Below are 26,410 nucleotides of genomic sequence, written 5' to 3' on the forward strand. Positions count from 1 at the left end.
ACAAGGTCAGTAGGAGGATCAGCCCCACGGCAACTGGTGGAAAGCACCAGGTACATCACTCCTCACAGTAGTGGGTCTGCCTGTCTCCCTGCCTCCCTGCCAGACTGAGTAACTTGACCACAAGAACCAAGTCTCTGCATTTTCTGTATGTGTAGCTCAGCATAGTGCCTAAAACCACTGGATGGTGAATAAGTGATGTTTTTCACCTTGATGAATTAGAATTAGAAGTAAAAGAATGTACTATTTCATGAAGATGGAAGTAAAGTTAAGGTAGCTATTGCCACTGTCTTCCTTACCTCAGATTATCATGGAGCAAATGCTAGGCATCTGACAATTTCATCCATAAATATTTCAGCCTGCACATCTGGAAGATGAGGAATCCTCTAAAGACATAACCGAAATATCATTATTACATTCTAATATGTTAACAAGGCTTCTTTAATATCATTAAATATCCACTCGGTTAAAATTTCCCATTTTTCTCCTAATTTATTTTATAGCTTACTTGAATCAATATCAAAATAAGACACATGCATTGCATGGGTTGATAAGTCTGATGTCTCTCTTTTATTAAAAATCAGTAAAAATCAGTTTAATCTTTGTTTCTTTTTTTCCAACTTTTTATACGGAAAAAAAAAAACCGAGGGAAAAGTTGCAAAAGTACAATGACAGCTCCTGATTGTCAATTGTTAAAAATGGTGTCATGGTGCAGGCTGGGTTCTCTGGGAAGCTGATGCTGAGATGGAGTGAGGAGTCCAAAAGGTTTATTTCTCTCACATCTGTGAGAGGAAAAGGGAGGAAGCAGGATTGGGCCGAGGAAGGGAAAAAGCAGATCTGACAAAGTCTCTACTAACCCAAGAGGAAGCTCTAGTACAAAGATTGCCTGTTAAAAGAGTCCCCCATGGGAGCAGAAATTCCTATGCCTTGATACCACCCCCTAGAACAGGGGCCTCCCCAAGAAGAGTGTGCCCTGGACTTTCCTCACTCTGCTCAGTCATTCATCAGAGGCTGCCCCAAGATTAGTGTGATCTCAGCTGGAAAGCCCAGGTAGGTGACCCTGAAGAAGCTAACAGCAAGAGTGTGAGCAAACCACTCTCCTTGCAGCTAGGAAGTGGTTCTTTCTTGAAGGGGAATCTGGGTGGTGCTTCATGTGTCTCCCACAGTCCACTATTTACACAAAAATGAGTTCCCTTCTCTACACAGGTTTGGGGAGCAACTCCTCCAGGTTTCTGGTCACCCTCTCTTCCTTATGGGAAACCTAGAAGAGGGAGGTTAGTAGACGATCTACAGCCCTGTTGCTGCAGTTGGTGACCAGGGCTATCACTAGTACTCATCAGCTCCTCCTTCATTATCTATTCTAATTTTCCCTTGCTAGTCTTGCTGGTTTGGTGAGGGGGACTGTGAAACCCTCATTTGTGAGGAGGTTTAACACCCTAAACCTTATCACCTTCACTCCTTCCTAAAAGGCCTGAGTATGGAGTAACTAGAGATGTTTCTAGAAAAAGACATTTTGTTACTTGGAAAGAAATGGTTTGAATCATGGAAGTCATGAGACAGGAAAAAAAGAGAAGTATCAACACTTGACTTTTATGTCATGTGAGAAAGTGCAAAAGGAATCTCTTAATTTCACAAAACAGTTTTAATTACACAAAAATCATGCAAAAAACCCTTATTAAGCCTCTTTGCCATTTGGTATTAAAATAAAGCCATCGACCATGATAGGACTTTTCTGGGAGAGGGTCCAGGAAGGAAAGGGGAGTATTAGCTGAGTACTAGGCACCATGGGGAATACCAAACTACAACTGAAAACCTCGATGAGAAAAAAATAACAGCATGCATGAAGTGATCCGAAAATAACAGTAGCAATAAAGTCACTGTTAGGCCACTGGGCTATCTCCCTCTTTTGAAATTTGTAAAATGGAAGAACAAGCCTCCTTGCCTTTTGCAGAGCTAACCTGGAGCTTAAGAAGTCCAGAAGGTACTGGTGTGCTGTAGGGTAATTTGCTACTAAATTCTCAAACCCCCAACCTTGCGATCTGCCTGCCTCGGCCTCCTAAAGTGCTGGGATTACAGGCGTGAGCCACTGTGCCCAGCCTGCTACTAAATTTTAAGGACAGAGTAGTACTTAAGTTTTAAAAATGCCTCTAAAGCCGGGTGTGGTGGCTCACGCCTGTAATCCCAACACTTTGGGAGGCCGAGACAGGCCAATCTTGAGGCCAGGAGTTCGGGACCAGTCTGGCCAATAGAGTGAAACCCCATCTCTACTAAAAATAAAAAAAATTAGCCAGGTGTGATGGTGTGCACCTGCAATCCCAGCTACTCGGGAGGCCGAGGAAGGAGGATTGCGTGAACCCAGGAGGTGGATGTTGCAGTGAGCTGAGATGGTGCCATTGTACTCCAGCCTGGGTGACAGGGCAAGACTCCATCTCAAAAAATATATATATATATGCCTCTAAAATGGTGAAATTCCTGATTTTATCCTGTGGGTCTCATTTATGATTCTTTTGCAGTGATAAGCATACATTTTTGGTTACAACAACAATGACGACATCTCACTTGTCTCCTTGCCTCCCTGTATTTCCCACCTGATTTACATGGCACATTGCTGCCAAATTAATATTTGTGGCTGGCCCATCTTAAGTGACCCCGATAAGTCACACTCTTGTATAATCCTTTCTCCTTGAGTACAGATAAAACCCGTGACTTACTTTAACCAATAATATATGGCAAAGGTGATGGCTGTCACTCCCTAATTTAGGTTATCATCTACATCCATTTCCATATCTATGTCCATGTCCATATCCATGGCTGTATCTATATCTATGTGACTCCTTTCTTGTGCTCAGTAGAGAGATTCTCCTTGCTGGCTTTGAAGGAGTATGCTGCCATGTTGCGAGAGAGCCTTTAGTAAGGCCCATGTGGTAAGGAACTGTGGGTGGCTGCTAGGACCTGATGGCCACTTCCAGTTCAGAGCCAGTAAGAAGCCAGGGCCCTTAGTCAGACAGCCACAAGGAACTGAATGAGCTGACAGGAGTTTGGAATCAGATTCTTCCCTAGTTGAGCCTCCAGATGAGAATTGCAGTTTGGCTGACATCCACTTGTAGCCTTGTGAGAGTATGAGCACAGGACTCAGCTAACCTGTTCCTGACCTCCTTGCCCATGGAATGTGAGGCAATACATATGTGTTGCTTTAAGCCACTAAGACACTAAGACTGTGATAATTTGTTGTAAAGCAATTTTAAAAACCTGAATACCATGTGGTTAGGAAAAGTGCTACACTATTTATTAGTCAAAAGTCTTCAATTACTTTTCATTGTCTTTGGAATAAAGACCAAAAAGCTTATATGGCCACTAAAAGCCTCTTGCTATCTGACATTATTCTATTTTTCCATGTTACTTTTTTATTACCTGGTCTAGGCCGAATGTGATGAAGTCTCTATCAACCCACAAGAGAGCTCCAGGGCATAGACTGCCTGTTAAAGGAGCCGCTCACGGAGCAGAAACAGCTAAGCCCTGATACCACATTTTCCCATTTCACCTACTTCACGTCCCTTGTATTTCTTCCAAATTTAACTTTCTATTTATTGCATATATTCATGTTTTACATTTCAATGCTGGTGACAAAGTTGTTTTCCTTTCCCAATTCTTATTCCAAATCTGACCAATTTTTCTAGACTTCCATATGACCTAATGTGATTATCCTTCCTTACCCCAACCTAGAAATAATTCATCTCTTTTCTTCCTTGCTCCTTATTTGGCATTTCTCATCCTGCACTATACTATAGCTTATCTGTCTTGGGGGACATTTGTCATTCTTTTTAGCTTTCCAGCATCCAACATACTTTCCAGTGTTTAGGGAATTCCCTACCTCTTGCATCTCAGTGGGAAGCAGTGTGATGGGGTCAGAAGTGTAAACTTGCGCAACATCCTGCTCCCAAGAAAGACGTACACTTGCTACTTCATCCTTCGCTCCATCTTGGTCCTCCCAACTGGAGAGAGGACAGCCTAGACGAGACTTCCCACAACCAAGATGGCGGCCGTGCACTCCTTGCCCACAGCTGGCGTTTTCACCACCTTCGGTCTCCATGGTAACGCGGCTGGCTCTCTCGGCGCCGACTTAGGCCTTGCATGTAGGGAAATGGTGAGTCTTTCCCGCCCCCTCATTTTTGCGACAGTTGCAGCGAAAGTCACGGCAGTTGGGGCTGGTGTCAGCTGATTTACTGCAGTGGCGGCGGCGGCGGCACCGGCACCTTGCAGTATCACTGGGGAGACGGCGGCTGTATAGCGCTTGCCGCCCCACGGATTATCCCAGCAGGATCTACGCACCCCGCATCCTCCGTAGTTCCGCCCTATCCTTGTCCTCCTTGGCTGGGGCGCCCACCGGCGGTCTGATAGGCTACATCGCGGCATGAGATGAAGCTGTGACAGGTAAGGGGGCTTTCAAGCTTCTCCATGGGAAACCACAGGGCGGGATGTGCCTGCACCGTGGAGGTCAGGGGTCGGGGTCAAAGGTCACAAGCCCGCTCTAGCCGGGGGCAGTGCTAGCTGTCAGATCGCTGCGGCTGCAAGCCTGCAGGTCGGGCCCAAAAGTAGGCGCCGTTACCAAGAGCGTGGGGGCCAGCCGGGTGTCTTTGTGGCTCCCTTTCCTGGTGAGTGATATTTGCTACTTGTTACAGTTGCTTTGGTCTTGAGGTGGGACTGCCTGGCTCCCAGGTGCAATCTAAACGGGATCAGGTGATTGGTGATGATCGTTGGTGGTTATTGACAGCAATTTTGGGCGATGTGCTTGCTTTTGGGGTTCATATAGTCTTTCCTTTCCTGTTGGTACTATTTTTGCCCATGCCCAAGGTACTGACACCACTGTTAGAATTTCATTTTTGAGATGCCACCTGCCAGTTCTTATCCCTTTGCCCTAGTACTTGTCTGAGCGGATACCAGTCACTCCCATTCACTTAGTGATGGGTCCCAGCGTTCTGAAGCTATGTTTGAAGTCAGCACTACCCTAACTTTGATTCAAAAATTGCCGTTTTATGTTTTTGACCCACTTAGTATGTCACTTTTTGAGGCAGAATTTGCTGGGTTAGATAGTCTGAAACTAGGGAACCTACCGTCGCATGACAGGCTGCATTGATATTGTTGATGCTGCTGAATTTAGGGTTCGGTCAGTGGCAGCTATAGCTTCCTCTCACTGTAATATTTGCCATGAGACAAAAAAAGGCAAACTGACTCTTTCAGGTGTTTATGTCTTAGGATTTTATGGGCAAGGTTGCAGGAATTGCCTGTTGTATGAAAGAAATTAACTGAGTTTTTGACATTTTGTTAAACAAAAATTTTAGTTTGACTCTGCTTCTTGCTTTATAAACAAACTCGTGGCTGTATGAAGGTCAGCTTAAAAGTGAACATAATTTGTTGAAATGCCCTCATTATTACAAAGAATAAAAAACTGTCTAGTTCCATCCAGAACAATACATATTAGTTATTATAAATTGGGAAAACGAACCACTATAAATATAATTAATGCTTTATTATTAATGTCAATTAGGGATTATGGTAGAAAATTCATTTATTTTACTGCCAATCCTTATTTTAAGAGTGTTTCAGAGAAGCACTGTAAGAGAAAAATGAGAGTATGCCCTTTATTTTTTCTTATTGCCACCTGTAACTAAATTTTAAAAGATCTCGGTGACTGGGTGAATCAAAGGGACTGGACTTGGCTTGGTTTGAATATCCCTGTAAGAATTTAACTTAAATTTTAGGGGTAGTGACCCTTGTATCTTACAGTTTCCTTTTATCTTTGATATATGTTCCGTTTTGAAGTTAAAGGAAGTTGGGTGGTTTCTCCATGTAACACACTTAGCATCGAAAATCTTCAAAGTAGTGAGCTTGTTTTGTGTTTTCTTCGTGAGAGGGGTAGGATGACATTTAGCTTTAGTGGTGTGATGTTTATTAGATGTATGAGTCCTTAAAGTTCGTTTTGGACCTCAGGTGCAGAGGATGGAGTTAATCTTACTCAATTCAATGGGCTGTTCAAGGCATCTCCCCTGCCTGCATTTTTCGTTCTTTTTTTTTTTTTTTTAAGATGGAGTTTCGCTCTTATTGCCCAGGCTGGAGTGCAGTGGCGTGATCTCAGCTCACTGCAACCTCCCCATCCCGGGCTCAAGCGATTCTCCTGCCTCAGCCTCCTGACTAGCTTGGGATTACAGACTGTGCCACCACGCCTGGCTAATTTTTGTATTTTTAGTACACATGGGGTTTCACCATGTTGGTCAGGCTGGTCTCGAACTCCTGACCTCAGGTGATCCACCAGCCTTGGCCTCCCAAAGTGCTGGGATTACAGGTGTAAGCCACCACATCCAGTCTCATTCATTGTTTTTTGTTTCTAATTCCCGCTGTTTTCTCTTGCTCATCAACCCATATGCAACCATTCTGTATGATGTGTATTCTTCTGTTTGTATGTGTTATTAAATGTATATTGTTCTGGGTGCCCACATTTTTAATTTATAGAGATGATGTCGTGCAGTTTTTTTGTCTCACTATTATGTTTTGAAGATCTATTGCGTTGCTGTTCTTTGCTTCCAAGTGCTGCACAATATTTCAGAATGTACATCTACTACAGTTTATCTGTCTGCTCTCCTATTTGTAGATACCCGTGTTATTTTCATTTTCCTACCTCTACAGATAATACCATGATAAGCATACATTTTAGACCTCTGTGATACTTTCAGTGAGTTATAGATCCATATGTGATTCTGGATCATTTGGTTTTCATATATTTTATTGAAGCACCACCAGATGGTGTTTAGAACAAGCAGCAATAGTCTGTACACCTGCAGGAAGCTCGTGAGGCTTCCTTTATCTTTGTTTCCCCACAAATGCTTGGTTTTATTCAGTGCTCCAATTTTTCCAGACTAATAGATACAAAATTAAATCTCATTTTAAATTACATTTCACTATTTATTCAGATTCATTCACTACTAATGAATCTGAGCATTTCTTTTTTTTTTCTGAGATGGAGTCTCACTCTTGCCAGGGTGGAGTGCAGTAGTGCGATCTTGGCTCACTGCCATCTCTGTCTCCCAGGTTCAAGCGATTCTCCTGCCTTAGCCTCCTGAGTAGCTGCAACTACAGGCACGCGCCACTACGCCCAGCTAATTTTTGTATTTTTAGAAGAGACGGAGTTTCACTATGTTGGCCAGGATGGTCTCGATCTCTTGACCTCGTGATCTGCCTGCCTCAGCCTCCCAAAGTGCTGGGATTACAGGCGTGAGCCAGCGTGCCCTGCCGAATCTGAGTATTTCTTCATGTGTGTTTTATCTTTTTTAATTTTTTGTTTGTGAAATTGCCTGTTCATCCCTTCACCCATTTTTATTTTGGGGTTTCAGTTCTTTCTTGTTGATTTGTGGACATTTCTTGTATTTCATAGATACTAATCATTTAAGTATTACAAGTGTATCTGTTCCTAATCTGTCATTTGTCTGTAATCTTTCTCATGATGTTCTTCATTGAACAGAAATCTTATATTTTGATATAATCAAATTAAAAAATCTTTTGGCTATATGGTTGTATTTTGGAGGTTTTGTTTAAGAAATCTTTCCCCAGTGCTGTGCCACAAAGTTACTCTGCTATGTTATGTACTGCTAAATTCATAGTTTTCTTTTAAACTTATTGGTCTTTAATACATGCAGAGTTTAACTTTTTATGTGTCACAAGTTTGTGATCCAGTTTATTTTCCATGTACTGTGCCAGTTTTCCTGGCATCTTTCTTCCCTTTTCCCATAGATATGGTGTCACACTGTGTCTTAAGTGCTCATATATACTCTGAATATTGAGTCCTTTCCTTTGGTTTGTCTGTTCTTGCTCTAACACTGTACTGTTTTAACTCTATGGTTTTGTAGTAGTATGTTTTTTCCTCCTATATAAATAACTCTTCCCATTTATTTTGTTTTAACTTTATTTTGATATAATTATAGGTTCATAGGAAGTTGCACAAATAGTAAAGAGAGGTCTGGTTTCCCCCAGTGGTTACATTTTATGCAGCTTCACCCAAGGAACTTCCCTCAATAGTTGCAATTTATACTACTGTAGTACCATATCAAAACCAATAAATTGATTTTGTACAATGCCTGTGTATAGTTCTGTGTCATTTTATCACCTGTGTGGATTCCTGCAACTACCTCTGCAATCAAGATACAGAGCTAGGCTGATGTGGTTGACCATGCCTGTAGTCCCAGCACTTTGGGAGGCTGAGGTAGGCAGATTGCTTGAGCCCAGGAGTTTGAGACCAGCAACATGTCAAAACCCCGTCTCTGGCAAAAAATACGAAAATTAGTCTGGTGTGGTTGTGCATGCCTGTAGTCCCAGCTACTTGGGGGGCTGAGGTGGGAGGATCACCTAAGCCTGGGAAGGTTGAAGCTGCAGTGAGCTGTGATTATGCCACTGCACTCTAGCCTGGGACAGAGTAAGATCCTGTCTCAAAAAAAAAAAAAAAAAAAGAGGAAGAAGATATGGAACTATTCTATCACTACAAAGATTTTCTTCATGTTACCTCTTTCTAGTTTCATCCACCTCCCTTACCCTCAGCATCCCTTAATCAGTTTAATCAGTTTCTATCTCTATAATTTTGTCATTACCAGAGTGCTATATAAATGGAATCCTATAGCATGTAATCTTTTGAAATTGAGATTCATCCAAATTGTTGAATGAGACAGTTCTTGAGATTCATCAACATTGTTGAATGAGACAGTTCTTGAGGTTCATCCAAATTGTTGCATTTATCAATAGTTTGTACTTCTTAATTGTTGAGTAGTATTCCATGGTATGTATGTATCCAAGTTTAACCATTCACCTGCATATCTGGGCTGTTTTTAATTTTTGGCTGTTACAGATAAAGCTGCTGTGAACATTCTTGTACAGTTTTGTGTGTGTGTGTGCGTATGGATTTAAATTTTCATTTTTTTGGGGATAAATGCCCAGGGACATGGTTGCTGGATGGTATGGTAAGTGTGTGTTTAGTTTTTGAAGTAACTCCCAAAGTGTTTTCTGGAGTGGTTGTACCATTTTACATTTCTACCAGGAATGTATGCAAGATTGCATTTCTTTGCATCATCTTCACTAGCATTTGATACTGTCACTGTTTTTTTTTTTTTTTTGGAGATGGAGTCTTGCTCTGTCACCCAGGCTGGAGTGCAGTGGCGCAATCTTGGCTCAGTGCAACCTCCGCCTCCCAGATTCAAGCAATTCTCCTGCCTCAGCCTCCCGAGTAGCTGGGACTACAAGCGCATGCCACCACACCTAGTTAATTTTTTGCATTTTAGTAGAGATTGGGTTTTACCGTGTTGCCCAGGCTGGTCTCGAACTCCTGAGCCCAGGCAATCTGCCCGCCTCAGCCTCCCAAAGTGCTAGGATTATAGATGTGAGCCACTGCGCCCGGCCACTATTTTTTTTTTTAACTGTTCTGATGTGTGATGCTATCTCAGTGTGGTCTTAATTTGCATTTCCCAAATTAGCTAGTGATGTTAAATATCTGGTAGAGCACTTTCTCTCATCTTTGCCCATTTTCAAAGTTTGGCTCAGCTATTTATGGATTTTTATTCTTTCCTATGTATTTTAGAGTTAGTTTGAGTTTCTAAAAACAATACCAGTAGAACTTTGACTTACAGATTTATTTTGAGGAAAATTGATATCTTTATAATATTAGGACATTTTATCTGAGAACATGGAATGGTCTTTCACTTATGACTTTGAGTAAAATATTGTAGTTTATAAAAATACTGTGAATGGTATACTATTTTTTAAGTAGATTAGTGCTGATACAAGAAAATGCTATTGATTTTCATATATTGATAATCTACCTTTGTCTTTTTGTGTTCTACTAGACAGAAATCAAAATTCATAGTGTAAATCTTGAAGTAATTTTAGTGCGTGTAGAGTGAGGCCTGGAACTATGTAGTGCCTTTATTCCTGGGTTTATCTGTTACATCTCCCTGTGACAGTTTTTTAATTTGTTGGGACTTTTTTTTTTTTTTTTAGATAGAGTCTCACTCTGTTGCCCAGGCTGGAGTGCAGTGGTGTGATCTCAGCTCACTGCAACCTCCAACTCCCAAGTTCAAGCGTTTCTCCTGCCTCAGCCTCCCTAGTAGCTGGGATTACAGGTGCCCACCAGGACACCCGGCCAATTTTTGTATTTTTAGTAGAGATGGGGTTTCACCATGTTGGCCAGGTTGGTCTCAAACTCCTGACCTCAGGTTATCCTCCCACCTAGGCCTCCTGAAGTGCTGGGATTACAGGCGTGAGCCACCATGCCTGGCAATTAAATTATGGAGTTAGTGAGGTTTGTAGGTTCTGTTCTCATTTTTGTCCATTTAATTCATGCACTTTTTGAAGAACTAATAGTCTTACATATGTGCATGCCATTGATCATAGGCAAAATCAACTGAGAGCTATGGATAGCTCAGTGAAATTCTGTCATCAATAAGAGGACATGTTCTCACTGACAGGTACTATAATAGTAATGTTAACTTACAATTTGAATTCCATCCATATGGTTCGTTTGTCTTTGTCTGTATCTGATTCTTAAAGCTGCTTTGCTGAATACAAAAGAACACAAACAATTATGTTGGAAGAAGAAATCCTACATCATGACTGCATTCAGAAAGTCCTTATGAGTCCAAGGAAATTTTTACTTCCTTTCTATTAAGGAACATATATATTACATTCATGAAGTATTTACTATTTTAAATAAAATTGGATTTTTTTTTTCAAAATATGTTGGTGACGTTTAATGAAATTACAGGGGATTTTTTTTTTTGGCTGATGATTACTTGAGTTAGTGGGAGCCATAAAATGTTGGAACAACGAATGTTAGGGCACTGGTCAGTTTAGGGGAGGGAAGATTTCTGAAGCGCTAAGCGTTATTCTGTAGGCTCTTTAAAATATAACATTTCTGGAGATATGTGACTTTGTTTTTTTGTTTTGTTTTGTTTTTGATACAGAATCTCGCTCTGTCGCCCAGGCTAGAGTGCAGTGGTACGATCTCGGCTCACTGCAACCTCTGCCTCCCCGGTTCAAGCAATTTTTCTGCCTCAGCCTCCCAAGTAGCTGGGATTACAGGTGTGCACCACCACACCCAACTAATTTTTGTATTTTTATTAGAGACAGGGTTTCACCATGTTGGCCTGGCTGGTCTCAAACTCCTGACCTCAAGTGATCTGCCTGCCTCGGCCTCCCAAAGTACTGGAATTAGTCATGAGCCACTGCGCCCAGCCTGGAAATACATGACTTTGAAAATGCAGTCTCCCATTCAGCTTAGCAGTTGTAATTTATGACCCTTCAAGCTCACTGAAGATAGTTTTTTGCACATCATGTTTCTCTCTGAATGTTGGTAGTTGGTATATGTCAGTGATAACAGACTGATAGAGCGAGCCAGTTACCTTCTGTTTTCACATTCAAGTTTATTTCACATTTAAGCTATCTTCCTTAAAGGCTCTTCTTTTTTCTAAATGTTTCAAATACAAATAAACAGTATAAACTTCCATTAGTTGGAGCAAAAAATTCACACGAATGAAATATCACTGTACTTACTTACTTTTTTTTAATGACAGAGTCTCACTCTGTTGCTGAGACTGGAGTGCAGTGGCATGATCTTGGCTCACTGCAACCTCCACTTCCTGGGTTCAAGCGATTCTCCTGCCCCAGCCTCCCGAGTAGCTGGGACTACAGGCGTGCACCACTGTGCCTAGCTAATTTTTGTATTTTTTTTTAGTAGAGATGGGGTTTCACCATGTTGGCCAGGCTGGTCTTGAACTCCTGATCTTGTGATCTGCCAGCCTTGGCCTCCCAAAGTGCTGGGATTACAGGCTTGAGCCACCGCGCCCGGCCCCCTGTACTTACTTTTAAGAAACAGTGTTGTGGTTAATTACTAGGCCTTAGTGACTGTAGTAGTGATTATGTCAGCTAATTTGCTTCATAGGACCTAAGATATATTTTGCTGTGTATATGTCACGATAGACTAAAAGAGGCAGGAGTGTAGGTAAAACCTGTAGGTGGGGAAAAAACAATAATATGTTAATGACATTTTGATTAAGGAGGCTTGTATTAATTGTTGACATTATTATAGAAGAACTGGTTGATAAGAAACTCCCCTGTGAAATCCAAAACATATAAAATCGGGATATACTTTAATTTGCTGATGGGTGCAACTTTACTTAAACCAACGCAAACATATTTCATTCACTAGTTTGTTTATTTATTCAAGTATTTGGATTCCTTCTATGTGGAAGGAATTTTAGGCACTGGGAATACAATAGAGAAGAAACCAAACACAGATCTTTACCATCATAGAACATACAGCAGGAGAGGCAGATGATAAATAAATAAAACATATGGTATGTTAAATGATTGTAAGTGTTTAGTTTGAGTGGTAGGTTTTGCAATTTATGATGGTCAGGAAACCCTTCACTAAAAAGGTAATATTTTATAGAGATTTGAAGAGGGTGAAGGAGTGTGCCAGAAGGAATCTGGGGTGGGGGACACTGTTCTGAGGTAAGATTCTGTTTAGTATCTTTGAGCAACACCAATGAATCAGGGCAGATGGAAAAGAGTAAGCAAGGGAGAGAACAACCACCTCACTCATATAGGATAGGCAGTTGTATGTAGAGTTGGCTTTTGCTATGTGTGAGACAGGAAGCCATTGGAAGATTTTGAGATGTGATCACAGCATGATTTTTTTTTTTAATAGTGTCACTCTATATGCTGTGTTGAGACTGCAGGGGAGCAAAGATGGAAACAGGGATACCAGTTAGAGGGCTGTCGTGTTATCCCTGATGGAAGATGCTGATTGAGAATAGGGTGGTTGTAGTGAAAGTGTTGAGATGTTGCAGGATTCTGGATATGATTTGAAGGTATAGCCAGTGGAGTTTACTGATGGATTGGGATGTGGAATGTGTATGTGTGAGAGAGTAATAGAGTAACTAAAGATGATTCTAGGATTTTGGTCTATGTAGCTATAAAAGTGGAGTTGCCAATAACTGAGATGGGTAGACTGTGGGAGGGGCACCATTGAGGAATGATCAGGGGCTCACTTTTGGACATGCCAAGTTTGAGAAACTTATTAGCTATCCAAAAGGAGATGTTGAGTAGGAAGCTGGACATATGGATTTGGATTTCAGAAAAGCATCCCACACAATAAACTGGGGAACTGTCAAAATCTGCAATCCAAAATGCTCCAAAATCCAAAACTCTTGAGCATAAACATGACACTCCAAAGAAATGGTCATTGGAGCATTTTGCATTTTGGATTTTTCAGATTAGAGATGCTCAACCTGTAAGTATAATACAAATATCCCCAAATCTGAAAAAAATCCAAAATCTAGAACACTTCTGATCCCAAGTGTTTCAGATAAAGGATACTCAACCTATAGATGGTATTTAAAGCAATGAGGCTTGATGAGATCATTGAGGGAGGGAGTGTTGCCAGAGAAGAGAAGTCTAAGGACTAAGTTGTGGGAATGCCAATATTTAAAGGTTAAAAAAAAAAAAAAGAAAGAAAAGAAAGAAAGGAGACTAAAGCTAGAGAAGAAGAAGGAAAGTCAGGAAAAAGTGAAGACTTTGAGGCCAGGTAAAGAAGTATTTATTTCAAAGACGGAATATGAACTATGTCAAATGTTGCTGGTAGGTCAAGTAAGATAAGGGTTAGAACTTGATAATGGATTTAACAGTGGGGAGGTCATTGGTGACCTTGTCAAGGGCAGTTTTTGTGACAGGCAGAGCAGGAGGAGGGTAATGTTACAAATAAGAAGTTTAACTTGAGACATCACATATTTCCTCAGTTTAAAACGGAAATGGAGAGCTGGGTTCCTCTCTAGTCAGTGTGACTTTCATACCTTCACAGTTGCCCATCTTATTTTAGTGATTCCAAGACTAATGTGACAATTCAGCTTCAAATTTGGGGAAGCATGTTTGTTTCTTCTTTTTCTGTTTAATTCAATTTATATACAACGAGAAAGTTCAGTGCTCAGTTTAGACTTTTGATGGCAACCTAAGGGAAGAAATTGGAATGACTGGAGATGCAAATGAGATTAGAGGTGGGTGGCAGGAGAAAGTCGAAGTTGGTTCAACCAAATGGAATTTCCTTTAAAAAGTAAGGTCTTGGTGGGCATAATGGGCTTTTAGCTTAATCAGTAACTCTTGAAATTGATGTAGGTTGGTGATGGATAGAGCATAAGCAGAAGAGTTCATTCATTATAATAGCACCTGCAGAAATTTAAAACATGATTTATATGCCTCAGCATCTATGAATCACTTTTAAAATGTGATGTATTTTTGACCAGATAGTTCTGCAGTTCTTCAAAATCTGTCTCTCATGCACTCAGGGCTGTTTAGCAATAAGAAATAAATGTAGTCTCCTGTTGCCATCTGCTCATTCCACATGTTCCTTTGAAACCGAACACTGGGACTTCCTTTAACCAAGCAGTCCTAAAGTGTCAGGCTCATTGAGAGTACAGTATATTTCTTAACCACCCAAATAAGAAAGTATAATCTTGTCAGCTGCTTAAGTGTTCAGAAGGTTGTGTCCCTTACAGCCCTTAAATTCTGGAAACACTTTGTTATAAGGAAGCAGCCGAGTAGTTTCTTTAGTGTGTTTTTATGACCTAGCTGTTTCATAGTAGTATAATAAACAGAGTCTTTATTATCTGCTTCAGGTTTGTTTTCCAAGTCTTCAATCGATTGGTGGTAAATGCACAAGCACACACACACACACAAAATACATCATCTTAATCATCACGTCCTCATCACATCATACTGTGATCTTGACTTGGGTACACTCTTTTGACAAATGACATAGGAATGTTCTCTGAGAATTTGAATAAACCTTTACAAACTTCTCATTCTTCTTTCACTGCAGCTGTGGCAAATACATTTAGCTGTTTAGGGTTTAGTACTTGCTTCTCATATTCCCCATCGGTAGGTGGGTAGCTAAGGCCTGTGCCAGTTCATGTGTGCCCATTCTCATGAGAGAAAATTTGAGTTTGTTTTTGTCTGCAAGTCACAGGGGGCCTGCCTGGGACACAAGAAGTACACAGACTGAGAACATATTGACTATCCTGTGAAAACGCCCTGTTGCTAGGATAGAAATCCATACTGCTTTTGCATTTGAGAGCTAGACAAACTGTGGAGGAATTAACATTGATCTGATACTAGTTTGTATATAATCTTAACTGTTTATAGCTTTTAGAAATCATGTGTGCTACCAATATTACATGGGATAGTGTGAAACAGGATGGTCTTATCAGAATATCGCCCCATAGGTCATTGATAGTTTCAAAAGGAAAAACAAAAACAGTAGCAGTGAAAGTAATCTGGTAGTCACCATCTGAATCAAATGGTCGAAGGTAGCATTGTTGCTCATAGACAATGTGATGTTATGTGCCTCCTGAGGTGATGCAGTGTGAAGTGTACATCAACATCTCTCCAGTATTCTTGCCAACAATGTTCACTTGAGGCAGACGTTAGATCCAATTTCGTTTGTAGTAAAAACAGGTGATGGAGGAACAGGTGTAGTAAAAACAGGTGATGGAGGAACAAGGAAGAAGTTAAATGATGTCATAAAAAACAATCAGAAAGGAACAAGGAACAAGTTAAATGATATCATAAAAAACAATCAGAAAAATCTTCAGATATGGAACATTCTACACACAATTGGTTTGGCTTCTTAAAATTAGTATTAAAAAAAGTAAGGTGGGATTATTCTAGAACTAAAGAGACATAACAGCTTTTTTAGCCTGTTCAGGCTGCCATACAAAATACCACAAACTGAGTGGCTTAAACAACAGAATTTTATTTTCCCACAGTTCTGGAGGCTAGAAGTGCCCCAGATCAAGGTCGGAAGGTTTATTTTCTGTGAGGGCTCTCTTCCTGGCTTGCAGATGGCTGCCCTCTCACTGCGTCCTCACAGTGGTGGAGAGGGAGAGAGCTTTTGTGTCTCTTTCCCTTCTTACAAGGACACCAGCCCTATCACAGTAGCGTCTTGCTCTTATGACCACATTTAACCTTTATCACCTTCTCACAGGCCTGACCTCCAAATACACAAATACACTGGGGGTTAGGGCTTCAACATATGCGTTTTGGGAGGACATATCATTCAGTCCATAACAACAACCAAATGCAGTGCATAAAACTTGAGTATTTTGTTTACAAGTTTGAGGGAAAACATTATAAAAAGCATTTTGTAGATTATTGAAGTAATTTGAATATGGACTAGTTTGTAGATGCTATTAGAGAATGATTATGGTGTTGATAATAGTAAGTGTGATAATGGTATTGTGTTTATGAAGGAGAATGCCCTTATTTTTAAGTTCTGTCTTTAAAAGCATTTAGGGGTGAATCATCATGGTATGTATAAGTTACTTTCAAGTGGTTCTACACACACAAAATATGTACACATATAGATGCACAGACTTTAAAAACACACATATATGCACAGCATATATACACCACATATATATACAGCATATATACATATATATATGCACAGCATATATGTAGATATACCACATTGCCAAGGGAAATATGGCACCATATTATTTTTTGAGTGATTATTATATTCTTCTTTGAACTTTTGTGTATTTGAGATTTTTCATAATAAAAATTTGGGAGGAATTACACGGAGAAAGGTAATTTCATTTAAAAATTTTTAAAGGCATATCAAATTAAAAAAAACAACAACAACATGAGGTAACAGGGTTAAGTCTTTGGAATTTTTCTTAGGGCTTTTTGGGCCTTCACGTGTCTAGGTAGAGGAAAGATGAGAAAATAGGAAGAAGATAATGGGGACAGTCTGCTGTACCAGAAAAAAAGAGAGTGCATTGCAAAAAATCAGCAATGTCACACTAGCAGCTGTAAAGTATATATAAGATAATTGGACTTAGGAAGAATAGGTATCAACAATTGATTAATATCAAAGCATCCTCTTTTCTCACTTCTCTTATAAGGTATTGCTTGTCTCTGCCATATTGGAGAGCTCTGCCCTGGAGTGTCATTTTAGAAGGATTGTTGACCCCTTCATGTAGTGGGAGATCTTGAGTGTCCTTAAATTAAGTCTTTTTGAGGGCCCAGACTAGAGTACATGAGGCCTTTATACTAAGGAAATGGAAGCACCAAGTTAAAGACCACAGATTTCAAAATGCTAATTGTAATGAGAGGGAGAGAGATTGTTAGGGTTACAAGTAGAGGCCAGTGAAGGTATTTGGATAAAAATGAAATGTAGACATGTTTGAAGGGCAAAGGTTAACTTATAAAATAGATTGAAATGGTAGACGGTGAGAACATAATTAAAGGAGGAAGATTTTTGCAGAGTTCAGAAGTTTGTTTTTCTCTCCTTTTTTTTTTTTTTTTAAGAGACATTTTTCCTCAAACGAGTTAAATTTGAGTTGTACATGAAACCCTTAATACAGCCCTTGGCACATAGTGAGGGCTTAATAAATGCTAGTTATTGTTATTCTCTGTTTATTCATTCAATAAATACATATTGACCACTAGTAAAAGTCAGCATTTTAGGTGCAGATATGCAGCTTACTTGATAATGCTTAGATAACAAAGGTGCTAGATTTACAGATTTTATCCTTGAGAAACATAGGCTGTACAAATGAATGAGTGTTATGCATCAAGCATTTGGAAGGTGTAGCAAAAATAGGAGTAGTAGGAGTAGTAAATCATGTGGCTTAGGACAGGCCACTCACAGTGGAAGGGAGCTAGCATTTGAAAATATTATAGGCTAAAGATAAATACTTGTTAAAGTTAAATGTATTTTCAAAACCCCATGTTGTGTGCATATGTACAACTTTAAAACAAAAGAACTTGGTGTGGCTGGGCATGGTGGCTCATGGCTGTAATCCCAGCACTTTGGGAGGTGAGGCGGGTGGATCACCTGAGGTCAGGAGTTTGAGATCAGCCTGGCCAACATGGCAAAACCCTGTCTCTGCTAAAAATACAAAAGTTAGTTAGGACTAGTAGCGGGCGCCTGTAATCCCAGCTACTCAGGAGGCTGGGGCAGGAGAATCCCTTGAATCTGGGAGGCAGAGGTTGCAATGAGCCGAGATTGCACCACTACACTGCCGCCTGGGTGACATGAGTAAAACTCCATCTAAAAAAAAAAAAGAAGAAGAAGAAGAAGAAGAACTTGGTGTAGGTGTATCTAGGCCACTTTATTTAACTGTATTATAATGGAAAACACAATGATGGGGCAAAAACAAACAAACAAAAAACCCAAGAATTTATCTTAAGAATTAGGAATTCTACTCAGCCCAGTCTCCTCTTCCTAATCTTCCTCTTAAAAGGCAGTCATTATTACTGATTTTTTTTGTGCGTTATCATTTTAGAATTATTCAAAGTGTGTGTGTACCCACTGTATATTTTGGTGTTTGTTTTGTATCTCATACTGCAGTGTTCCATTATAAAGCTCTATCATAATTTATTTAATCCCTGATTTGTGGACATTGAAGTTCTTTCCAGGTACCCTTTAAAAATTATAGACATTTTCAAATATATAAAAGTAGAAAGAACAGTATAATGCACACTTTTGCACTAAAAAGAGCTTCAATACTTATTTTCACAGTTTGAGTTCCCTGGTGAGCGGACTCTGAGATGGAGACTCAGGCTTATTAGGGAGTGCTCTTGGAATCAACACCCAGGGAAAGGAAATAGCTTTGGCCCTGGGTTAAAGTTGAGTCGTGATGAGTCTCAGAGGAGTCTCAGTTGACCCTGGGGGAAGTTCTGAAGATGGGATGACCCTTCAGTGATATCCTGAATTGTGAGGGGGTCTGGCCTTTATATTTCCATATTGATCCGTCACTGGATGTGGGCTGTCCCATGGGAAGGGTACAAGAGCTTGGACAAGCCATCTCTCTTGGGCTGAGGCAATCCTTAGTGGTGCTGACAACCTGGGCTTGTCTGCTGGGAGCTCTCTCACCAGTTGGGTCCTTCCTTCCTGGAGGAAGATTTGGGCACATAGCATCCATCATACTTAGGATACTATTTCATCTTCATTCCTTCTTTTTTTTTTTTTTTTTTTTTTTTGAGCTGCAGTTTCGCTCTTGTTGCCCAGGCTGGAGTGCAGTGGCACAATCTCGGCTCACTGCAACCTCCGCCTCCCGGGTTCAAGCGATTCTCCTGCCTTAGCCTTTCTAATAGCTGGGATTACAGGCATGCACCACCATGCCCAGCTAATTTTTTATTTTTAGTAGAGACGGGATTTCTCCCTTTGGTCAGGCTGGTCTTGAACTCCCAACCTCAGGTGATCCACCCACTTTGGCCTCCCAAAGTGCTGGGATTACAGGCATGAGCCACCGCGCCCGGCCTCGTCTTCATTCCTTCTAACACCACTTAGCCCATATTCTCTTTCCTCTCCCGGGAGCCACTGATCACAGACATCATATGATTTTATCTGTAAACACTGCAGTTCCATTTATCTTTTAATGAGTACTATGTTTTGGCAAAATCTTGATTAACTAGAATGCCTGGATAATGAAGTTTTCTGATAAATAGAATTTTGTGGTAAATGAAGACAATATAGGAGAGTGAGAAGTGTTGCATTAGGACCCTGGAGATCTGTGTTTGCCTTTGAGCTCTGAGATCAATTTGATGTGTGATCTTGAGAGAGTTGCTAACAGACCTAAATATCCACCCAAATAAAAAATCCCCCGGATGGTAACCAGCTATACTCTCCATTCTGGATTGGGAAACCAGGCTATTTTTTTTTTTTTTTTTTTTTTTTGTCAATTACAAAAGCGTTTCTTTTTTAAATGCTTAAATATAAAAAATAAAAGCAAAACAGCAGGAGACAGAGCGTTATTTCATAAACTTTTGAAATGGTTTGGCAAAAGCTCATTGCTTTTTTACCATTCAGAACAGTTTTGTTGAGGTCTCTGGTATCATTTTATGAAAATACTTTCTGAGTTACAATTTTTTAGAGACCAGATTCCTCTTTAGCATCATTGCACTCTCTTTCCTTCCTCTGCCTCACTATGCTTCCCTCCTACCTCTTTCCTTACCACCCAGTTTGGAAAGCAATAGTCTTCTTGCCTGTGGCCTTACGTATTTCACCAAACCCCATGACTTATTGTTCTTCCTCTGTAATGTCTCCTATTTTTCTTTCAGTACTCTAACTTTAGCTAAGCTTCTTCTCACTTAGCACCCAGGCTTTTTGCAGTAGCATCATATTTGGTTTATCTGTCTTTAGTTGTTTCTCTGTGTTAATCCAACCCTCATACTATCTCAAAAAGTTTGAGCATGTTGCTTCTCTATGTGGATATCTGCTTATTGGACCATTAAGTATCTTTACAATGTGGCCCAACTGAAGATCAGTGTGGAACCTTGTATTTTCTCTCATCCCCAAACCTAGAGTTAATAAATTATGGTTAAGCATAGGGTAATTTATCTTCCATGATGGAATCTAAATTGTCGATACTTCCCTAGGCGTCAGTATTTTAATAATAATGCCCATCCTTTACTTAGAAAGCTTTCAGTATTTAAAACTGCTTTTTCTTTTCTTTTATCCTCAAAGTACCTTTGTGTGAAACATGCATGAGAATCCATGTTGCATCCTGATCACCTTGGTGTGTTGAAAATCAAGTCTTATCTATTATATCTTTAGCTCTCATATCAGTATTATTATTAGTACTATTCTCACCATGAACACCCTTCACCATATATTTATTAAAGATGTCCTATGTGGTAGATGTTGTGCTAAGCATCATTTGGTAGTGAGTACACAGAGTGTGCATCTTGTAACCAGGGAGCTTGAAAGAGTGGTGGTGGAGACAGCCATTAACAGAGACGCCCCAGAAATAAGTAATAAGAGACTGATAAATTTAGGCACCACCATTTCTCTTCTGCAGAACTCCAGTAGCCTCATTGGTCTTCAGGTCCTCAGTTTTATCCCTCTCTGTTATATAACAGCTTGAGTGATCTTTCTGAAAAGCAATGTCAGATTTAAAGCACTTTACCTGCTTCCGTTTGCTGTCAAATTAAAGTCCAAACTCTTGAAAATGTCTTACCAAGAAGCCCCTTGTGATCTGATGCATGTTGGCTATTGGTTGTTTTTTCACCATTCTGCCTTTTTACTTTAAATGTCAGCCCTACTATTTACTGTTTAGAAAGAATTGAGATTACACCTCTGGCCCTTAGAACATGTGATTACCTGAGCCTATTCCGGTTAATTCCCACTCATTCTAGTCATCATTTCTTCTAGGAATCCTTCCTGGACCCATTGAAGTCTAGGTTAGGGAATCCATCTTTTGTGTTTCCATATGTCTTGAGACTTCTCTCATGCTCTGTGGTAATTGTTTACATGTATGTAAGCCCCACTGGATAGCTGAATTGTGTCTATTTTATTTATTATTGTAATACTTATACCTACCATGGCATTGGCATGAACTAGAAACCTGAGAAATGCTGCTCTAAAATGTATACTAATTATTAGGAGTTTGGAATTTTATTTGAAAGCCATTTTAGTTTTGGGATGGAAGTTGGTAGTATTATTTCTAATAAAGTAATGCAGAACTAAATTGTTATATTTGCATTGCACAATTGCACAATTTGAGTTGTTTGACAAGCATACACAGTAATACTTTTATACTTTGGCAGAAAGTCAATGAAAGGTATTAACCTGTTGGAAAGTCCAACCTTATTGAATATTAAGTGCTGGAAACAGCCTGTAGATGTGTAAGCAGAATGTGAAGAAGTAGCAAAATCTGTGTTTTTTTTAAAAAATAATATTTACTGAGCATCTGCCATGTGCTAGGTATTGTACTAGTTGCATTACATATATGGTCGCTTGATCTTATGACATCTTTCTGAGAGGAGGAGAATATTATTGTCCATCTTTTACAGATGGGGAAACTGAGACCTAGAGAGATAACTTTGTCAAGATCACATAGAAGGGCCAGGATTTGAATATAGGTCATCTGATTGTAGGCCCAGTGTTCTTTCAGTTATTATTTTTGTTGCTCTTGTTGACTGGAGTATAGTATTTTAAATTATTTCTATACAGAGCTGAGAAATAGGTGAAATTAGGGGAAATAAAGCAATACCTGAAATTAATCAAAAGAGATGACTGAAATTTTATCTCTAAGATGCCTGTTTCCTTATGATTTGTTAACTTAAAAATGATTCAATATTAATTTTAATAACAATGAGAAAACTAAGCCTCAGAAGTGAGATATCATCAAAGACTGCATAACTAGTGACAAAATGAGAAGTAGAATCTAGAATTACTGATATTTGTTGACTCCAGAGCTTTATCTTTTAAACATTTCAATTGAATAAGCAGTCTCTAAATGTAACTTTAAGCCAGATTTTGATACAAACATAAATGAAAACTCAATGTTCCTAATATTATTTTGTTTTTAGAAGCATCTAGTCTAAGAACATATCAATTTGTAAGATCATGTTGAGATCTGAAAGATAGCATATGCCCTCAATGTACTAGTTGCAAAATCTGAATATATTATATATATAATATTTTGGAGAATTAGTAAGGTAATTTTATTTGAGAGTTTCTATTAAAGTTAATACCGTAACAGATTATTCTAGTCGTTTGTTCAATCACTTTTGCTTTTGGCACTTTCCATAAAAATATAATTTTTTTAATCCCAATAATTCCTGTCCTGTGACTTGCTTACTTCCACTTAATATAAAGCTTTTGGAACATATTGAAGTTTTTTGCTACAATAGGTGATAATGTTGGGAACGTTAAGCATGGATTATTAACTAATACATAGACTGGTTGAATGCTGATGGCTGAAAAACTGCATGCTCTGGATTTACATTGCCCTTTTCTCCCCTTAAAAAACTTCCTTGTGTTGGCAGTTTAGTGTGTCTTGACTCATCCGTTATTCATTTTAAAGAAATTCAAACTTAGATTCCTGTGATCTACCTGATTAAATGGTTAGGTCCTGGCTAATTTGCCCTTTTGTTTTGTTTTGTTTTGATCAGTTGCTTAGAACTAGGTTTATGTGGTTGCCAATTCGCTGGTAGTCCTTTCTAGAAGTATTTGATTGTCATATACTATTCTATCATCATAAGCGATGTTATCCTCTATTTCACATTATTTCATTAGTGCTTCTGGTGGCTTTTCTGAAGTTTCACTTTTATTAGGTTTTTAAGATATTAGAAAAAAATATTTTGGGCCATTTAGTACCCTGTACTCCGTAGTCCTGAATCTGTTTGCATTCTCTTTAAGCCAGGCAGTATGTACTGAGTACGAGTCGCCAACTAGCTAGAGAAATGGTGTTCTTTCCAGGTCTCACCATGTTGGATTCAGTGTTTAGTACTTATTTACTTGAGAGAAATCTTTGGTGATATAAATTATTATTTTATTTTATTTTATTTTTGAGATGAACTCTTGCTCTGTTGCCAGGCTGGAATGCAGTGGCGCGATCTCGGCTCACTGCAACCTCTGCCTCCCGGGTTCAAGCGATTCTCCTGCCTTAGCCTCCTAAGTAGCTGGGACTACAGGCACCCACCACCTCGCCTGGCTAATGTTTGTATTTTTAGCAGGGACGGGGTTTCACCATGTTGGCCAGGCTGGTCTTGAACTCTTGACCTCAAGTGATCTGCCGACCTTGGCCTCCCAAAGTGCTGGGATTACAGATGTGAGCCACCGCACCTGGCCATCGCCTCATTTTGTCTTTAATGATTATACCTTTTGATTGGCCATCTGTCAGGCAATAGGTGACTTCTAGTGTCTAATGAGATCTGAGAGTACTCTCTTCTATGCAGCTTTCTTTGACTATTCCAGTCTTCTTTTTCTAACTTCTCTGAACTCCTGTTATCTAGGTCTTTGACCACAGTTTTTAACCCCTAAATATTGTTTTGCCAATTAGATTTTAATTTTGTTATATTAAGGAATACTTCCTCATATGTGCTCTCCTGCAAGAGGTGCACTCCAGGATGCTCTGGTTAATCGATTACTATCTCAAATTTAAATCCCTTCACCAGAAGCTACATTTTTTTCTTTAATGGAGAAATGAGTTTACAAAGACATTGTTTTCTTCCCTCAATGTTCAGAGTTTACAACAAAAGACTTTCATGACCTTCAGGCATAACGGGTTTGGAGTAAGTGTGGTTGAATGGGTTTCACACTGAGCAAAGTGTTTTTTTTTTTTTTTTTTTTTTTTTTTTTTGAGACAAAGTTTCCTGTTGCTCAGGCTGGAGTGCAATGGTGCGATCTTGGCTCACTGCAACCTCTGCCTCCCGGGTTCAAGCCTCTCAAGTAGCTGGGTTTATAGGCACCTGCCACCATGCCTGGCTAATTTTTGTATTTTTAGTAGAGTTGGAGTTTCACCTTGTTGGCCAGGCTGGTCTTGAACTCCTGACTCAGGTGATCCACCCACCTTGGCCTCCCAAAGTGCTGGGATTACAGGCGTGAGCCACTGCGCCCGGCCCTGAACAGAGTTTTGAAAATGTTTAGCTCAGTGTGAAACAGGACTGAGTTTTTCTTGGGCGTTGGTATTTATTACTGGTTTGGAGATCTCATTTGTCATCAGTAGCCTAGCAGAGTGAGAAAGACCACAGGTTCTGAAGTCAGGCTGCCTGGGTTCTGATCTGGGCTCCATCACTTATCGCTTTGTGCCTCAGTGTCTTTGTCTATGAAATAGGAATGATAATAGTGTTTACCTCCTGATTTGTTGTAAGGATTAATGGAGTTTATATATGTACTTATATTTATACACACACATACAATGTTCAGAAGAATTTCTGGGACTTAGAAAATTCTTCATAATTACTGTCTAGTGGTAGTGGTACAGTACAGTCTGTGTGTACCAGACTTTCTGAGAACGGTTTGACCTGTCTTTTTTAATGGAGGCATACAACTTGGGATCTGAAGGTCAAGATTTGTATTTGAGTTTTATGACTTGCTAGTTCTGTGTCCTAGGGCAGGTCATGTTTATGCCTCAGTTTCTAGTCAGCCAATGTCAAAAGGCTGTTTTGAGAATCAAAATGAAATAGTATACATAAAAGTGCTTTATAAACTGTGAAATCCTAGATAAATATGAGGTACTGAAGTCATTGGCCTTTTATTAGTAAATTTTAAAAACTGTGAATGCCTGGGGTAAAGACCTGTTTATTATTATTTTGTTATTTCTTTCTTTTCACAGGTGTTGATTGTGTATTATTTTGTAAGCACCTGAATCTAGAGTAGTTATAATAAACTAGTCGGTTTTTTTTTGAAAATAATAAATATTTAAGTAGCTGTAATTCACTCCCAGGAATATATGATTATTTTCAAATTGTTGGTTTTATAACAAAAATATATAACATGTTTTCGAGAGAAATATTGTAATATCTGACAATTTTTATAACATTTTCAGGTTTCAAAACACAAACACAATGGCAGGAAACAGCCTTGTTCTACCCATTGTTCTTTGGGGTCGAAAAGCGCCCACACATTGCATCTCAGCGGTACTTTTAACAGATGATGGGGCCACGATCGTAACAGGATGCCACGACGGACAAATATGTCTCTGGGATCTTTCAGTAGAACTGGAAGTGAGTATGTGAAATGCCTATTATACATTTTAGATATAAAAATCTACTTATTAGAAGATAATATAGTCCCCGAATGATGCTTTTGGGCCCACAGTAGATTTTCTGAAAAATGTGTTTTGACTAAAACTAGTAGTATACAGATTCATTATTTACACTATTCATCAGAGTTGACTTCTGAGGGCTTTTGGCCATTTTCAATTGTAATATCTACCCTAAGTGACTTACTGTTTTGTTACATTTAAGATTTTTCAAATGATGATGACCCATACTGAAGAAGGTTTTCCAAAGAGGTTTTAGAAAATTTAAAACACTTAAAACCTTCTATGGTAAATGCTTTGAAGAGGGCAAAACTTTTTACAAAGTATAGATTTTGTTGTATTGATTTTTGAAATGACTGTGCCTTTATTGTCATTCCTTACTACTATGGAATGCTCAGTGTGCTCTGCTTCCAGGGCTGTCAGTGGACAGAGCTAGGGAAATAGGAGCTGGGGACACACACACACACACACACACACACACGTTCACACTGATACGTCTAATTCCAACATAACACCACAGCGTTTATCCTACTTTTCTCCTTTCCATATTTGTAACTCCTTTCTCTGACAACTCTTTCCAGGAATTTGTTGTCAAGGGAAAAAGAGAAAATGGAGTGGTAGCTGGTATGGAATGTGGGGTCAAGAAAGGTGATTTTTTAAATTACTTTTTTTGGATAATAGCCTTATTGAGATATAATTCACATACTACATAATTAATCTGTTTCAAATGCACGTTTTGATGTTTCTTAGTACGTTCATAAAGTTGTGCAGCCATTACCAAGGTCAATTTTAGAACATTTTCATCACTTCCAAAACAAACCCCGTAC

General features: G+C 39.4%; 1 protein-coding gene across 6 annotated transcripts in view; it reads left to right on the top strand.

Annotated features, from left to right (window-relative positions):
• The first annotated feature begins 4,210 nt into the window (after window positions 1-4,210).
• WDR7 (WD repeat domain 7) overlaps window positions 4,211-26,410 on the top strand; it is a 377,397-nt gene continuing 355,197 nt past the window's right edge. For 3 of the 6 annotated variants that reach the window (XM_009434059.5, XM_523934.7, XM_063795743.1), the window contains exons 1-2: window positions 4,298-4,428; window positions 25,368-25,545. In XM_009434059.5, the coding sequence (XP_009432334.3) occupies window positions 25,387-25,545 (159 nt within the window). In that variant the 5' untranslated portion in view covers window positions 4,298-4,428; window positions 25,368-25,386. Of the gene's footprint in view, window positions 4,429-4,464; window positions 4,650-25,367; window positions 25,546-26,410 lie in introns of those variants that run through there. The other 3 variants (XM_009434061.5, XM_054672156.2, XM_009434062.5) reach the window with 2 other exon arrangements.

This window comes from Pan troglodytes, chromosome 17 (genome assembly GCF_028858775.2).
Source record: "Pan troglodytes isolate AG18354 chromosome 17, NHGRI_mPanTro3-v2.0_pri, whole genome shotgun sequence".
NCBI classification, from domain to species: Eukaryota; Metazoa; Chordata; class Mammalia; order Primates; family Hominidae; genus Pan; species Pan troglodytes.